This window comes from Motacilla alba, chromosome 3 (genome assembly GCF_015832195.1).
Source record: "Motacilla alba alba isolate MOTALB_02 chromosome 3, Motacilla_alba_V1.0_pri, whole genome shotgun sequence".
Lineage (NCBI taxonomy): Eukaryota > Metazoa > Chordata > Aves > Passeriformes > Motacillidae > Motacilla > Motacilla alba.
This window is the reverse complement of record NC_052018.1, coordinates 6,517,844-6,534,685: the sequence shown is the minus strand read 5'-3', so window position 1 is coordinate 6,534,685 and position 16,842 is coordinate 6,517,844. Positions and strand designations below refer to the sequence as shown.

Below are 16,842 nucleotides of genomic sequence, written 5' to 3'. Positions count from 1 at the left end.
CTGCTCATCAAGGCCGAGGCCTAACGAGCATTTCTCAGATCACAGCCTGAAAAGGGGAGGGAGAAGCACCACCTCAACTCCACTACCAAAAAAAGAGAAAAGCACCGCCAGACGCTACCAAAGACACAACACACTACTGCTTCCCCGTTTTAGTTCCATTTTTCTTTTGAGCAGAGGTTGTGCAGTTCTCCAGAAAACATGGCAGGTTTCTCTCAAGCTCTTCTTTCTTGAGTTCCCAGTCTTCATCTCTCTGGTCCAAAGGGGATTCCTCTTACTGGGACTTTCCTGTGGCAGTTCCTACTCTCCACCTGTACAGCACAATCCAGCACAGACACAGCTGCACTCACAGGTGCCCATCTGCAGGGTCAGGGGACGTGTCTCAGTCTGGTCAAAACCCTGATGCCACCAACACTTGAGAAAACACCACAGTGTGCCCAGCATGGTGCAGCCCCAACTCCCCTCACAGGGAGCCCCTGGGCCCCAGCACTGCCTGGATCCAGACATGGACATTCCAAGTGTAAATCTTGGCCAAAAGTAGACAAACCCTTTCCTCTTCCTGCAGGGCTCTGATTTTGTAGGCACTCAGGGTTTGTGGAGCTCTCTCCACAAGACCATCAAATATCAGGAAAAATCCTTTTTTTCTTTTATACAGCAGCTCTGTCCCATCAGTGCAGTGCTGTCCTGGCTGAGAGCACAGAGCAAAGTCAGAGGTTTGACACAGATGTGCTGCTGCACCATGTCCGGTTTATATACTTTTTTTTTAGTGAATTTAAAATAGTGCCAAAATTAGGTGGAAACAAGAAGGGAGGATGCTCTGAATTATTTTACTTGTAAAATATCTGCATTTCCTTCCTGCTTGTACTGGGACTGCTCAGAAGAGATAAGGCAGGAAGGGTGCAGGAAATCAGCATGCAGGTTCTTGAGATTAGGATTTCCTGACTTCATTATCTGGATAGAGATCTCAGCCAGATTCACTGATACCAGTTCAATCTGCCACTGCTCAGCATCTGGGTTATCACCGGGGCACATTGGGAACATCTGCTGGGGCAGAGCTGCACTGCTCGGGCTGGCCAGCAGTAACACAGCAGTAACGCAGCCATAACTCAACTGAAAATGGTGCATAAGCAGCCTGGAGATCTGGAAAAAGCAGGCTTTATCTAAGGCAAGTCATACAGGGATTCCACAACAAAAAAATCTTATTTCCCAGGATGTCACCTGGGATAAGGGCAATGGGAAATTTTCCTCTGTGGGAACTGTTTTTCAGAGCATTCCTCTCCAGTTGTTAAGGACATAAACATCATGCATTAGAGTTGATACACAGCTGTAATGGAATGGGCCAGAACTTAGGCAAGGATTCACCTAACTGGCTAGCTAACCAAGGCTAATCATCTGGGATTTCCCATGTCATAAAGGGAGAAAGAAACAGATTCTGGAGAGAAAGAGGCTCTGCCTGAACAAGGCACAGATGGTACCAATTTATTATCTGTGTGACGTGACTCACATCCCAATACAGCTGTGTGTCCATCCAGATGCAAAAAAACGGGAGTCTTGTGCTATTTGAGATGCACAAGGGCATCCAAAATATGCACATGGGAGGGAGATACAAAGTGTTGGATAACGCTTCCCCTTCTCAAAATATACTGGAGGGGGTGGATTTGAACCAGCAGAAAACACCTGCGAGTCATCACTTGATCCATATCTTCATGCTTGAAAATCCAACATTGGAGACTCTGATTTTATAGAATTATTTTTCAGAGGTGAAATATTCCCCCAAGGAGTTGAGGCGAGGTCCCAACCATAGTATTGTGTTGCAATTTAATTTAATTAATTAAAATTTTCATTTAATATACCTGTACAAGATCAGTCCCAGCACAGACTGTTCATATTCACATTCCTGTTGTAATAAAATAACTTCCATACACCTCACAAACATATGGGAAGAAGAAAGAAAGAACGAAAAGAAAAGAAAAGAAAAGAAAGAAAGAAAGAAAGAAAGAAAGAAAGAAAGAAAGAAGAAAACTAATAAATACAGAAAGAAATGCCCTATCCTTATACTCTGTTTTTCTTCTATCAGCAAAACGAGAGGAAACACACATCAAAGCATAAGGCAGACAACAGGAATATCAGGAAGTTAAAATTATTTCAAGGCAATGCTCTACCCACCATCAATATCAAAAAAACCCAACATAAATAATAGTTTTGAATTAATAAATCCAAAACTGACTTCTTTACTGGAGGTTACCAAGGGACAGAAGAACTCAGATCCTGAAGCCTGACACTGATCAAACAGGGATCAGGCTCAAAATCACAACACTCTCCACCACAGAAAAACATCTCCGCTCTTTGTGACACCCAGCACAGCCCCCCTGAACCAACATTCAAATAGGCAAGAGTGACACCGGCCCCGGGTAAGGGGATACCCAGCACATTTACATCCCTGCACCTGCCCTGCTGCCCAGAGCAGTGACACCAAATCCCCCCCAGCAGCAGCAGCAGCAGCAGCAGCAGCAGCAGCTCTATAAAGCTCCTCTTGCCATCCCTGACACTCCACCAAGAGCAGCCACTGACCTGCCTCAGGCTCTGCTGCCACAGCCCCCTTGGCCAGCACAGCTCTGCTCCCCAGCTCACACCATGGAAGCTTGTCACTCTCCATGGCAATCCAATGTCACTTCATATGGGGCCACAACTGTGGCCATCATCACCCTGGAGGCGTTTGCTGGCATGTGGATCAATGCTTTCATCGTTGGTGTGCTTTGCATTGGCTGGGTCAAAAAGAAAACCCTGAACTCTAATGAGAAGATCTTGCTGCTGCTGGGGTGCTCCAGGATTTTCTATTTGTGCTTCTCATGGGTATATTGCTCCCTTTCAATAACTTATCCCAATTACCTTTATGTTCAACCCACATTTCAACTAATTGTATTTTTTCAAGCCTTTTTTAATTGTTCCAACTTGTGGGTTTCTGCCTCTCTTTGTGTTTTTTATTTTATAAAAATTGCCAATTTCAGGAACAGGTTCTTCATCTACCTGAAAGTAAAAACCGACAGGATTGTGCCCTGGCTTTTGTTGGCATCATTGCTTTCAGCCTTGGCTATCGGCATCATCGCTTATGACTTGGCTGTTACAAACCTCATCATCAGCTGCAATTCCACCGGGAAAGGAAATTTTTCAAAAACTAGTGGTAAAATGGATGAAAATTTTTTCCAGATATATTTTATCTATGGCTTTGGATTTGTTGTATCTTTCACAGCAGTCATCTCTTCTGCCCTTCTCCTTCTCTTTTCTCTCTGGAGACACAAATGCAAGATGCAGAAAAACTCCATGAACACCCTCAGCATGGATGCCCACATCAAAGCCATTAAATCTATTCTCTCCTTTTTTATAATGTATAGTATTAACTTCATAGTTTTGATCCTCTCACTAATCAATTCAACAAAAGAAGATAATTATGTGGCATTTCTTAGTTTACTATTTCTGTATGCTTTTCCAGGTGTTCATTCCCTTATTCTGATTTTCAGCAATCCTAAACTGGAAAAGACATTGATAAGGATTCTATCCTGTGTCAAGTGCAAGGATTGCATGAGGTAGGAACTGTAATAAATGCTAGTGCCTACACAAAGTCTTTGTATTTCATTATAAGACAAAAGTCAATTTATCTCTAATGGAAATCTCCAGGTAGATGATACAGATGTTCTCTCTTTAGCACCGAAGTTAAGAATAAATCTTTCCAATTCTTTGAGCCAAATGAGTATGACTTAGATTATTGGTAGCAGTTCATTTAGGTAATTCATTCAGGTAATTTTTTGAGTTCAATTCTTGTCAATAACAAATTCATTTAGATCTGGTACATGGGCTGGATGCAAAGGGGCAATAAGAGTACTGCAAACTTTCCTCAAACACTTTGGCATTTGCTGATTGAAAAATGACTGTACTCAGCATCAGGTTTATTTGTGTTTGGGTTTACATTTCTTTCTGCTGTGTCTCTGTTTTTTTGCCATATTATCACTTGTAATACTGGGTGGGGTGGCTGTTCCTTGAAGAACTGCAGTCTGAGGAGCACCCATATTGGAGACATCTGATCCTGAAGGACTGCAGCCCACTAATGGGGTCCACACTCTAGCAGGAAAGAGAGCATGAAGAGGAAGGAGTGGAAGAGAAAACTTTTTGTGGACTGACTGCAACCCCTATTCAATGTCACCCTGCACCATGTTGGGGAGGAGGTGGAGAAGCTGGGAATGAAAGTGAATTTTGAGCTGTGATGAAGGGTGAAAGGGACAGTGCTCTAGTTTTGTACTTGTTCCTCACCATCGTAGCCTATATTCAAACAGCAATAAATTAAATAAAATTTTGGAAATTTGAGTCTGTTTTCTCCATGACAGTAACTGGTGGGTGATCTTCCTGTCCTTATCTCAACCCATGAGCTTTTATCTTCTATTTTCCCTCTTGACCTATTGCAGAGCATGAGTGAAGAAGAGGCGGGCGGAGGGTCTGGCAGGTGTCCAAGTTTAACAATCCACAGCAGGTCATGTAAATATTAAATAATTCCAACATCAACAGAACAGAATCCAAGTGTTCATTTCTTTTACCAGCTCTGGCTCAGAGGGACAATTTACTGCATACGCAGTGCCAGGTGTGTATTTTCATATTATCACCTTCAAAAAGATTCAATCCTGTTCATGAAATGAGAGAAACAACCTTTTAAACCAGAGTAACATCTTAATCACTACAATATTTCCTTTTCCCAAGACTACAGAGTCTCCACAGGGGGTGGTAGTGACAAAGTCTTGGTGAATCTCTCTCCTTCTCCAATGACACCGGAGGGGATGGCTTGGAACTAAAAGCAGACTCTGTATTTTAAAGACCCAATCCGCACATTCCATGCATTGAAAACCTGGTATTTGAGACTCTGGTTTTATATTGATTTTGTTTTCAAGGGGCCAGATTCCCCATGCAGAGCTGAGCCCAAAATTCAGCCATGGTGTGGTCCTGCACAGTCCCAGCATAGACAGTTCAAATAGACATCGGTTGTAATAGAAATAACTTTGATTCACAAAGATACGGAAAGAAGAAGAAAGGAAGAAAGGAAGCAAGGAAACAAACAAGGGGAAAAACCCAACAACCCCACAGAGTGTTTTCATTCAGGAAAAGAGAAGGAAATACACATCAAAGCATAAGGCAGACAACAGGAATATCAGGAAATCGAAAATTCCCTCAAGGCAATAGTCTGCCCATCATAAATGTAAAAAAATAACAAAAGAAATAACATTTCAAAATAAGTGCAATCAAAAATAAAATTGGACATAGTGGGTGACAAAGAAGTAGAAGAACCCAGATCCTGAAGCCTGACACTGATCAAACAGGGATCAGGCTCAAAATCACAACACTCTCCACCACAGAAAAACATCTCCGCTCTTTGTGACACCCAGCACAGCCCCCCTGAACCAACATTCAAATAGGCAAGAGTGACACCGGCCCCGGGTAAGGGGATACCCAGCACATTTACATCCCTGCACCTGCCCTGCTGCCCAGAGCAGCGACACCAAATCCCCCCAGCAGCAGCAGCAGCAGCAGCAGCAGCAGCAGCAGCAGCAGCAGCAGCAGCAGCAGCAGCTCTATAAAGCTCCTCTTGCCATCCCTGACACTCCACCAAGAGCAGCCACTGACCTGCCTCAGGCTCTGCTGCCACAGCCCCCTTGGCCAGCACAGCTCTGCTCCCCAGCTCGCACCATGGAATCTTGTCACTCTCCACGGCAATACAATGTCACTTCATATGGGGCCACAACCATGGCCATCATCACCCTGGAGGCATTTCCTGGCATGTGGATCAATGCTTTCATCGTTGGTGTGCTTTGCATTGGCTGGGTCAAAAAGAAAACCCTGAACTCTAATGAGAAGATCCTGCTGCTGCTGGGATGCTCCAGGTTTTGGTATTTGTGCATCACATGGGTATATAAATTTCTTTCCTTTATTTATCCCAATTACCTTTATGTTCCCACCATACTTCAACTAGCTATATTTTTTCAAGCCTTTTTTAATCATTGCAACTTGTGGTTTTCTGCCTGTCTTTGTGGTTTCTACTGCATAAAAATTGCCAATTTCAGGAACAGGTCCTTCATCTACCTGAAAGTAAAAATTGACAGGATGGTGCCCTGGCTCTTGTTAGGGTCAGGGATTTTAGCTTTGGCTGTCGGCATCATTGGCTATGACGTCGCTGATAAACCGCACTGCAACAGCAATTCCACTGGACAAGGAAATTTTGGGTCAGCAAACATCAAAATGGATAAACATTTTTTCCCTTCTTTTTTTCTTGCTGGCTTTGAATATGCTGCTTCATTCATGGCAGTCATCTTTTCTGCTGTTTTCCTTCTCTTTTCTCTCTGGAGACACAAGCACAAGATGCAGACAAACTCCATGAAGGATCTCAGCATGGAAGCCCACATAAGAGCCATGAAATCTATTTTGTCCTTCTTAGTGATGTACAGTATCAACTTTGTATGTTTGGTCTTAAATATGGTTTATGTCACAAAGAAGGCAAATCATATGACATTTCTCATTCTACTATTTCAATACATTTTTCCGGGTCTTCACTCCCTTATTCTGGTTTTCAGCAATCCGAAGCTGGAAAAGACACTGCTAAAGATTCTTCCCTTGGAAAGAACTGTAAAGCGCAAGGTTTGCATGAGTTAGGAACTGTAATAAAATCTCGAGCCCATACAAAATGGTAATATTTCATTATAGAAAACAAGTAGTTTAATCTCTAGTGTAACCCTCCAAGCATTGTAGATGATACAAATGTTCTCATCACTGATATTAAGAATATATCATTCAAATACTATGAACTAAATTATTGTGACTTACATAGCATATTTTCAATTATAATTTCATGTAGATAATTCTTTGAGTTTAATTATTGTCAGTAACAAAGTTATTTAGACCTGGTACAGGGGCTGGCTGTAAAAGGGCAATAAAAATACTGCAAACTGGCCACCAAATGCTCTGGCATTTTCTGACTGAAACGACTGAAATTAACTGCAGAGTTTATCTCTATTTTGGTTTACCTTTCCTTCTGCTGTGGTCCTGTGCTGTGGGATATATTATGGGCTGTATCACATCCAGCTCTGTGGGACTGCTCTCCTGGCCTGCTTTGACCTGGAGATGAGATTAGCTTTTCCCAGTGCACTCTGGCTCAGTGAAACACCCAGGTTTTGTTCTGGATCAGGGAAACAGCATGAAAAGGGAGTGGAGAAGACAACTCACTGTGAACTGACTGCACTTCCATTTTCCTTCCTCCTGTGCTGCTGTGGGGGGGGAGGAGGTGGAGGAGCTGGGAATGAAGGAGTGAAGTTGAGCCTCAGATGAAAGGGGTGTGGAGGCAGCGGGTTCAAGATTGTGTTTATTTCTCATCATCCTACTGTACTTTCAGTTGTAAATAAATTAAATTCATTTTCTGCACATCAAGTCTGTTTTTTCCGTGACGGCAACTGGTGAGTGATTTCACTGTATTTATCTTGATCCATCAGCTTTTCCATTCTATTTTCCACCCCGTTTATGGGTGATAGTGGAGGAACAGCTGGGTGGGCATCTGGCTTCTCCCTAAGGTCAACCAACCACAGCAGGTGAAACATGCAGAACAGAGCAGAACCTCAACCGGTCACTTCAACCACCAACTCAGGTCCAGAGGCAAATTGTAAGCATCTCTTCTGGACACATCTCCCCTGTGAAAGGCCTTGAAAGGACAGGAACAGCCACACATCCCTTCTTCCCTGCTGCTGCTCATGAACTTCATCCTTTAACATGACAATCCAAACCACTTTCACAGGAAAGCCCTGGAAGATCAGTCTTTTTCCCTACATCTAGTACAACATCCACCCCTCACAACCTCACATACCACAGACTCAGCAGGAAAATCCAGGACCTTGCAGATGTTACTACACAAAACATCACAGCCCCAGTGAAACACACTGCAGATCCCTGCTTCCAATTCTCTGAAACCACTGAGGATGTGACACCCAGCACAGAATCCCTGTCCTGTGCACCAGCCCCACTCAGCTGGCACTGGAGGGGACAGGCTGTCCATCAGCACAGCCACCCTGCACAGCCCATGGGGACAGATGCAGGATGTGCCCAGCCCATGGAAGCTGAGACATGAGAGATGTCAGAAGTCAATGGGAATGGCTGCCCAGTGCTGGCACAGTATGGAAAACTGCTCTGGGTCACATTCCAAATTTTATGACTGAGAAGTGAAAGTGTTAACAATGCTTTTGCCATGGATAGTGTTGATGAGCAGAAGCAGAACTCAGTACCAGTTGTACACCATTCCTATTTGTAGAAACATAAAAAATAGCTGTGGACAATGCTAAAAAAAAGGCAGTACTCCAATACCCTTGGTAGTCACAGCTGTCTGAAAGCAGCAAGGAAGGAGCACATTTTCCTTTTTGCTGGGCCAGAAACAGAAGATTCAGGCTGCTGGACCCATGTGTCCAGTGAAAACTCAACATTAATATCTCAGCTTCATCCATAAGAAGCAATTACATCCTACTTCCAAGAAAAGAAACAGGCATCACCAGAGGCTGCAAGTCCATATAGAGCTTCCTGGTTGATTCAGGGACAGAAGCAAAGATGCAAAGGCCACAGACATCAGGAGAGCAAGCAGAACCACAGTCCAAGATGCTTTTGTGAATCAGGTAGGATCAAGACTAATTTTTTCCCTGGCAATATGCATAACTTCCACTGCAGTAACTAAACATTGCAGTGATTTACAGTATTGGCATATTTAAACATATTCAATTTTTATTTTTGAGATCAGATAGTTAGAAACACAGAGAGGCTGAAGCACTTCTATCTCTTAAGGAGATTGTTTACAGTGTATCTCAAAGGATGCATAATTGTAGCCTTCTGCTTCTTCCATTCACCCAAATCTGACACTGCAGATCCACCTGAGGTCTGCCAGCATCTTTGCCCTGCATTGCAAGTGCTCAGAAGCACCAAACAGACAGAGCACACTACTGCTTCCCCCTTTTCCCCCCGTTTTTCTTTAGATTAGAGGCCGTACACTTCTCCCAAAAACAAGGTGGATTTTTCTTAAGCTCTTCTTTCTTGAGTTCCCAGTCTTCATCTCTCTGGTCTAAGGGCATTTTTCTCAGTGCAGCCTTCCTGCGGTAGTTCTTGCCCTCCACCTCTGCTCTGGGAGAGAAACCAAGAGTGAGCACAGCACACACATCTCTGTTCACAGGTGCCCATCTGCAGGGTCAGGGGACGTGTCTCAGTCTGGTCAGAACCCTGATGCCACCAACACTTGAGAAAACACCTCAGTGTGCCCAGCATGGTGCAGCCCCAACTCCCCTCACAGGGAGCCCCTGGGCCCCAGCACTGCCTGGATCCAGACATGGACATTCCAAGTGTAAATCTTGGCCAAAAGAAGACAAACCCTTTTATCTTCCTGCAGGGCTCTGAATGTGTAGGCACTCAGGATTCAGGAATCTCTGTCAGAAACACCATCCAATATCAGGAAAAATCCTTTATTTCTGTAATAGAGCATTTCCGTCACATGAGTGCAATGCTGTTCTAGCTGCCAGAACAGAGCAAAGCCAGCAGCTCCATATTGATGGATCTCATCACATGGGCTTTCTATGTCATAGAATCACAGAATGGTTTTAGTTGGAAGGGACATTATCTTATCCCATACATTCTGCCATGGACAGAGACACCTTCCCCTAGACTAGGTTGCTCAAAACCCCACCAAGCTTAGCCTTGAACAATTCCAGGGATGGGGCAGCCACAGCTTCTCTGGGCAACCTGTGCCATGGCTTCACCACCACTCACAATCAAGAATTTATTCCCAATATATCTAATCCTACCTACCCAGGCCATTCCCCCTTGTCCAAAGTCCCTCTCCAGCTCTCTTGTAGGCTCTCTTCAGGTACTGAAAGGTGCTCTAAGGTCTCCACAAAGCCAGTGTTTGAGAGTGGTGGTTGATGCCCCATGGCTGCTGGTGTTTAAGAGGCATTTGGCCCTTCGTAAGATGCTTTAAATTCTGGTCAGTCCTGAAGTGGTCAGGCCATAGGACTAGCAGTAGGTCCCTTCCAACTGAACTATCTTATTGTCTTCTATTAAGTATCTGGTCCCAAGGGTGAGAAACCTTTTTCTATAAACTTTTAAATATAAACAATTATTTATTTGTTTGTTTGGTTGGTTGGTTGGTTTTTTTACATGAGTATATATATGCCCTGCTCTTAGATAGCAGGACCCTTTGTTACAATTTCAACAGCTGGCACTTTGCAGAGAGGCTGGCAGCAGACACGGGCTGAGGGTCTCTGTGCTATTCTTGGCAGGTCTCATAGCATCAAGAATAAAGCCCTTCTCATGCAAACCAAATCTAATGCAAAGTATGCATTTGCTATTCAGAAGCAGCTGTTTTGAAAGCAGCTATTTCCTAACTTTTGCATGTTCATGCAAACCTCAATGAGTGGTACTGATTCTCAGTAGCAGAATATTCCTATTATTTGCATGTTAATAATATTTCCATGTTGATACATGTAATATTTCCATGTGGGCGCAGTCCTCGGCACAATTCAGTGGTCCAGCCCAGGTAGGCAGGTAGTTCATGCAGCTGGCAACACCTGGGGACCAACAAACAGCATGCAAGGGTCACGTGGTGCTAGAGGGGGCTGAATTTGGATTCATGAAGGATTTGGATGCTCATAGGCCTGTATAGATATGCACAGCCCTGCAGCTGCAGACCCTCAGATGGTCTTAAAAATTGCCTTTTCTCTCTTTTTGCATGACAAGCAAATATCCAACACTGACATGGATGGAGTGTAAAAAAATGTTCCTCATACTTATATCCCACACAGACCACTGAGTAGAGAGCAGAGCTGCTCTGTGCTTCACAGCATTTTGGGCAAGCACACTCTTAATTCTCTGTCTGCAGCACACACAGTACTGTCCTGTACCTTTTGGCACTGCCTGACCCTGGACATCACCTCTGGGGCCTTCTGCACATCTGAAGGAGCAGACAGTAATTGAAATTACACTACAAGTGACAACCATTCCCCCTAGTTTACTCCAAGTTTGCTGATGTGACGCCAGAGTGTGAGGGTGAAAGCATTCACTGTGGTCATAAATTATAGCGGCTGGTTTTAAAAAGTATTCCTGAGCCTCAGTGATAAACTCTCGGCTGCCCACAGGCTGGGTCATGGCCATGAGGTGATAGTACAGGCTTTGTGTGTATTATAAAATGTTCTAGACTGGGCATTTGAAGCATCTTCCTAATCATTAGATCTCCCAGCCATGCTGAGCCATGCAGCTGTGGGGTGAGTCAGACCAGCACGTGGTTCTGAAAGACAAATTTTCCACCTTAAATCTGTCATTCACCTCAGAAAGCCCTCCATCAGCTGACCTGAGTCACCATGGGCTGTTGCTAAGGTGTGTCAGACCAGGATGTCAATCATTCTGGCAATCAACCTGTCAATCATTCTCCCAGGTGCCTCTGCCTGCCACAGGCATTGCCCTTTGGCACCATCCAGACAATCCTCCTACCCCTGCTGTCAGCTCACTCCCATGGCTCTGGAGCACACCCAGAGCACAACAAATGATACAGATTGGCAGGAACAACTGGTGAAATCAGTGCAAAAAGACAGCATAGAATAGGCAAGTAATTGCTATGAATTTTTCATCCAAGGGGCAGAAGTCTGCAGACTTTCACCCTCTGGGTTAGAAAATATTTCCCTGTTCTGGTATAGAAACTAAGTATGCCAAGAGCTGAGAAGAGTATAAAGAGAATCTCCACTGGAAGACAATGCCCCATTCTCAAAGGTCTGGCAGACCTGAGCTTTACTACCTAGACACTGGCTAGGCAGTAAAAAAATCTAATTTGCAAAGCTTCATTATCAGCTGCTGGCTGCCTAAATGCCTTTAAACTGAAGGTCTGAGAGTAAGAAGAGCTGATATATCTGTGTGGAAGGAAAGTGGTGAATAGTGGGAGATTACAGTATGTCAGCTCCAAAACCAAAAAGACTTTAGCTCTAAGATGGTCTGGATGCCCCATTCTGGCAGTGTTCAGTTCCATCACACTGGAAAGGGCTTTGAGCATTCTGGTCAAGTGGAAGGGGTCCCTGTCCGTGGTAAGGGGTTGGAATGAGATGAACTTTAAGGTCCCTTCTAACCATTCTGTGATTCTGTGTTGGGTGGGCAGGTAAAATGCAAAGCTCTTAGCAGCTTCCAACAGCCAGAGCTTGTAAACCAGAGCTTGTGCCTCCACTACAAAGCTTTCTGGGCTCTGTACAGGGGAATTTTGCACAGTTTGGTTTTCTTTTCTTATGGAAGGACTCTGATGTGTCAAGATAAAAGGTGGGCATGGGGCATTTCAACAGGAACCAAGCTGTAGAAGTACAGCAGGACAGCAGTACCTACAGAAAAGTTTATACAGATTTATGAAAAGCGGCATTTGTAAAGCACTGGCCTCCTCAGATATTTGCCTGTCACCATGCCTGATTTTGAACTTGGCAGCTTGTGTGCTGCACTGGCAAGCTGGAGACTTTGAGTTGGATAAACCCCTATAAAAAAAATACAGGATATACATGGTACCAAAGCAGTTTTGAGAATGTGGAAGTGGTAAAAGAGATGCCAGTGAAGGATAATGATGGGATGATGATGTAAAGTCACAGAAAAACCCAGAGAGAAAACACTTTTGGGAGCTTTCAGCACTCCAGGGTCTGGCACATATATCTTTCGTGGACAGCATATTGAAGTAAAGTAGTGCTGGGACTGTGGCTTCCACTGGACAAGTTGGTTGGCCTCTGGTGACCTGTCCCACTCCTTTAGAGAGACGAAGGATGAGGCACAGCTCAAACCTCTGCAGTAAAGCATCCTGATCCAGGGAAACACCTTTGCAAGGATGAAAATATCTGTGAGCTGAGCCAACAGCTGAAAAACAGGAATGGTAATTGGGAAGCATTAAAAAGCATATTTATTATGGCATGTGCTGCCACAGTGTTAACTGTAAGCAATTAAGACAACACGGATTTTCCCAAAATTTGAAAGTACTATATGACCATCCCATTAAGTGGTCTAATTTATAGTGATTATGTAAAAAATAGGGTGGCTTTTTTTTCTTTACTATAAGAAAGACAAATGATATACATATAAATATATATACACCCACAGACACACACGCAACTGCTGAGGGCTGTTCCTAAACAACTCAACCCGAGTATTTGCTACTCACCACTATAAGGGGTTAACACTCGTCAGTTGTTGCTGTCATTTCTGTTGCTTAATAACGGCTCTGCAACATCCTTACAAAAACAATGATGTCATGAAGTGGTAACGATTTTGAAAACATACCAAGGGAAACCGCAGGAGGCAGGGGAATAAAAGAATGTCTTCTCACGGCTTCCCCGCGACAGGCCCGTGTTTGCTCATCCTCTACAGCTTGTGTGTCAGGGCTTTTGCAGGCTTTGGGTGGGAAGATATGTAACACACTGTGTGTGTTCTGGTCCTCTGTGGAGCACTGAGGTTAATTTTCAACCGCAGCCACAGCGAGACCTGCCACCAGTACTCACTTTTCCAAGAATTTGGAGCACTCCCGGTGTCCGTAGATCTCCGCGAGCCTCCGGGGAGTGTCTCCGAAGAGGTCGGCGGCATCCATAGCAGCGTGCAGGGAGTGAAGGGCGCGGAGCACCCGCAGCTTCCCCGCCTCGGCAGCGAAGTGAGCCGCGGTCCAGCCCACATCGCTCCGCAGGCAGTGCCGGGCACCGTGATCCACCAGGAGCCTGACCAGGTCCGACCGCCCTGGCAACACGCAGCCAAACCAGGAGAAGATGCTTTAGAATTTATACCTTCAGGATGCACAAGGCGGTCACACACAGCTGGTCATAATTCCCTCAGACATGGATTTCACCCACCTGACTATTTGGTTTATCGTATCAGTGATACTGAAAATAAAATGCTGGTTATTGTCTCCCAAACTAGACTGTTTCCAGAAGAAATTTACAACAAAAACAACCAAATCAAAAAGCATTCTAATTTCTGAACAGCACATCTCAATTAGTCATTGACCAATTGGCTATTTCATTGCTTCATTTTGGTTTTTAGTTCAATCGCAAAATAAAATTTAAATACTGAGAACAGGAAAACCTGTGAACAGCTTTATTAAAACAAAGATTTTTTGGATAGCAGGTAGGGAAACTACTGCTTTTTCATTCACCTTCACATTTTTGTAACCAGTGGAATTGCTTAAAGAAGCAAAAATAGTTATTTCTACACCACTTCACATTGCCTTGACTGAGCTAGACTATTCCAAATTACATCTAGGCTCTGTCAGCTTCTACCATCATTTTTGTTAAGTAGCTCCTTTGCTAATGTTAAGTAGTCCCCTTTGCTAATGTTTAAATGTCCAATAATCCATCAGGACAAAACAAAAACAGAGTCCTAAGTGTAAAACAGGAAATCACACGCTTGATTTCTGAGCAAAGCAGATATGATGACATGAGATCCCAACAAATACTGTAGCATAGAGAAGTAGAGGTCCAGTTTCCCATTTTAGACTGTGTGCAATTATGCATTATTTATTGCTGCATCATCTATTTTTTGGGCTGCAAAGGGATATTTGAGTTTACCAGACACTTCTGAAAGTGAAGGACCAAATGGGAGCTGCAAGCAGCTCTGGTCCTGCATTGTTCATTCAAACAGGTGGGATATCAAGAGCAATGTAAAAACACAGTTATTATTTTGTTCTATTTGGCTTGATAAATACCTGGTGTAAATACAGTGGGTTTGACTTCCTGCTCTTTCCCACAGGTGTACATGAGAAATAAACTCATGGAGTCATCTCTTAGAAAAGAAAGGGGGAAAAGGCAGCCATTCCCTATGTGTACATCATGTAAATCACAAATTGTTGTGTGATGGAAGGAAAAAAAAAGCTAAAAATCACTTCAAAAGCAGTCCCATAAACTATTTTGTCAGCAAAGTTTCCATTTAAATGAATATTTAACTTTTTTTTTGCACATTAGGGACAAAATTACCAAATACAAGCTGAGATTTTGCCAGCCTAGATAGATTCACAGGTGATCAGCATCACCTTTTATAATATCCCTTCACAGAGATAGCAGAGCTGGGGGTGCCCTTACCTTTGGCAGCAGCCCAGTGCAGGGGGGTCCTGTCATGCCAGTCGACATCCTTCTGGTTTGGATTGCAGCGCCCTGCCTTCAAAATCTTTTCCACCAGGTCATAGTCGCCCACAGCCACGGCTTCATGGAGCTCTGTCATGCTGCACTCTTCAGGAAGGCACCTGGTAACAGAGGGATGATCTTTCAGTGGGTTTTCACTATGATCAGCTCCTCTCAGCAGCTTGAATAAGTCAGGCAGCACCTGGATTAAAAATTAGACAGGCACTGCGAGAAACCAAGATTTGTCCAAAAATGAGGAAAAAGGAATGACAGGGGAAAAACAAAATCTTCAAGCCCGTGGTCACAGACTGATGGTGACTTTTGGTCTGTAGACACAGAAATCTGCAGCAAAGGGCAGTCCTTTATATGAAGGACTGCAGCTAAAGCCACATGGAACATTTGCCACGGGTTTGTTATGCTCACTAACCATGGGAACTGGCTCCTCCCTTGCCAGTGCTGCAGGTCTCTTACTGGAAGCATTTTATTGCAATGACAGAAACATCTATGCAAGCATCCTCTGAAGTTCTTTGGTGAAAATGATAAAAAGGGATAATAATAATTAAGCTTATAAAAAGACCTGATAGGGCAAGGACAAATGGTCTTAAACTAAGATTCATAGCCAGTTTCACACCTGGGTGGTTGGACTGTGTAGATAAGATCCAAAAGAAAGACGCATATTTGTCTTCTACTGAGTTTGACTCCTGCACATCTGGGAAATCTGAATATATTAAAAAGAAAATTAAATTTTGGAGCCTCTAGTGGGCCAAAGAAGTATCATAGGTTCTCTGTTACTGTAACCACCTTTGTAGTGCTTCCTCCTTCTCACTACCCTTGAAGAACCTGTTCTTTTAGAGAAAAAAAAAAATCTTCTGACTTGTTCTCCAACACCTTTCAACAGCATCAAATCTATCCTGAAAATGTCAATCTTTAATGCATCCAGCCCATCACTGAAATGAAGGCTGGACAAAAGTACAGGAAAAAAAATCTTGGACCTTTTCATACAACTTTCTTATTCTTTTCCAGGTTCAGCTCATACCCACACCATAGGGAAGGGAAGCTGCTGATCCCAAGGCAGGAGCTCAGCAGCTCTCCAAGGGGACAGTCCACAGGGGCAACTTCATAAACAATTTAAGCCAAGCCAAATTCTACCTCCCCTCCTCCCCTGCTGCCTCCCTTTGCTAGCCTTGAAACTCATAAGGGCATTTCACAGCTGTTGATCTCTCACAAAAATTAATTTTTTATTACTGGTGCTCAATTAATCTTTTATTACTTCAGGCAAATTCCCTGAATTCAGCATTACTGAGGGGGCAAACACCAGGATTATGCAAAGGGGGGTGAGTACAGATCTGCCCCACAAGTAGGGACCTGTGCTAAATTCCCCTTCTGCCACCCCAGATGTCATTCCTAAAAGCGGGATCTGCTTCCCTAGACTGTGGCTATGCCCTTCTCATAAGGACAGAGGAAAAGATTTGTATTGTTACAGCACAGCCTTGAGCCAAAGCGCCGTCCCCCGCTGCTCACCCGGCCACAGGCATTGCAGCTCCTCCACGGGGTGTTGCAACCCATCCGGGGGAATTTTCTCTTGGGGTTCCTGCTGCTTGACCCAGCCCCGGCCGGGAGATCCAGAACTCACAGACAAGGAGCCCACACAGGACTCTGTTCCTGCCATACCGGGGCA

The 16,842-nt window shown here is 44.0% G+C and overlaps 3 protein-coding genes across 5 annotated transcripts; 2 read left to right on the top strand and 1 right to left on the bottom strand.

Moving 5' to 3' along the window:
- Positions 1-1,778: 1,778 nt before the first annotated feature.
- Positions 1,779-5,581, top strand: LOC119699047 (taste receptor type 2 member 105-like). The gene has a single exon (XM_038132031.1). The coding sequence runs from the start codon at positions 2,632-2,634 to the stop codon at positions 3,583-3,585; it is 954 nt and encodes a 317-aa protein (XP_037987959.1). The 5' UTR covers positions 1,779-2,631; the 3' UTR covers positions 3,586-5,581.
- Positions 5,582-5,587: 6 nt separating this feature from the next.
- On the top strand, positions 5,588-6,718 carry LOC119699046 (taste receptor type 2 member 7-like). Its single transcript, XM_038132030.1, has one exon. The coding sequence runs from the start codon at positions 5,725-5,727 to the stop codon at positions 6,682-6,684; it is 960 nt and encodes a 319-aa protein (XP_037987958.1). The 5' UTR covers positions 5,588-5,724; the 3' UTR covers positions 6,685-6,718.
- Positions 6,719-6,759: 41 nt separating this feature from the next.
- On the bottom strand, positions 6,760-16,815 carry ANKRD66 (ankyrin repeat domain 66). 3 transcript variants are annotated; one of them, XM_038132036.1, is made up of 4 exons: positions 16,686-16,815; positions 15,126-15,286; positions 13,560-13,788; positions 6,760-9,180 (listed from the first exon to the last, which is right to left on the bottom strand). In XM_038132036.1, the coding sequence occupies exons 1-4, from the start codon at positions 16,697-16,699 to the stop codon at positions 9,000-9,002; spliced, it is 585 nt and encodes a 194-aa protein (XP_037987964.1). In that variant the 5' UTR covers positions 16,700-16,815; the 3' UTR covers positions 6,760-8,999. The 3 variants fall into 3 exon arrangements, with proteins under 3 accessions (XP_037987964.1, XP_037987962.1, XP_037987963.1); XM_038132034.1 differs by lacking the exon at positions 16,686-16,815 and adding an exon at positions 15,367-15,543; XM_038132035.1 differs by lacking the exon at positions 6,760-9,180 and adding an exon at positions 10,206-12,921.
- Positions 16,816-16,842: the final 27 nt, after the last annotated feature.

Bases quoted from the DNA above. Each gene is read 5' to 3' on its own strand.
- LOC119699046 (XM_038132030.1), top strand. From the start codon at position 5,725: ATGGAATCTTGTCACTCTCCACGGCAATACAATGTCACTTCATATGGG.
- LOC119699047 (XM_038132031.1), top strand. From the start codon at position 2,632: ATGGAAGCTTGTCACTCTCCATGGCAATCCAATGTCACTTCATATGGG.
- ANKRD66 (XM_038132036.1), bottom strand. The intron at 13,789-15,125 runs GTAAGGGCACCC...GCGTGTTGCCAG, and splicing joins GCACTGGGCTGCTGCCAAAG to GGCGGTCGGACCTGGTCAGG. The intron at 9,181-13,559 runs GTGAGTACTGGT...TTTCTCTCCCAG, and splicing joins TGCTCCAAATTCTTGGAAAA to AGCAGAGGTGGAGGGCAAGA.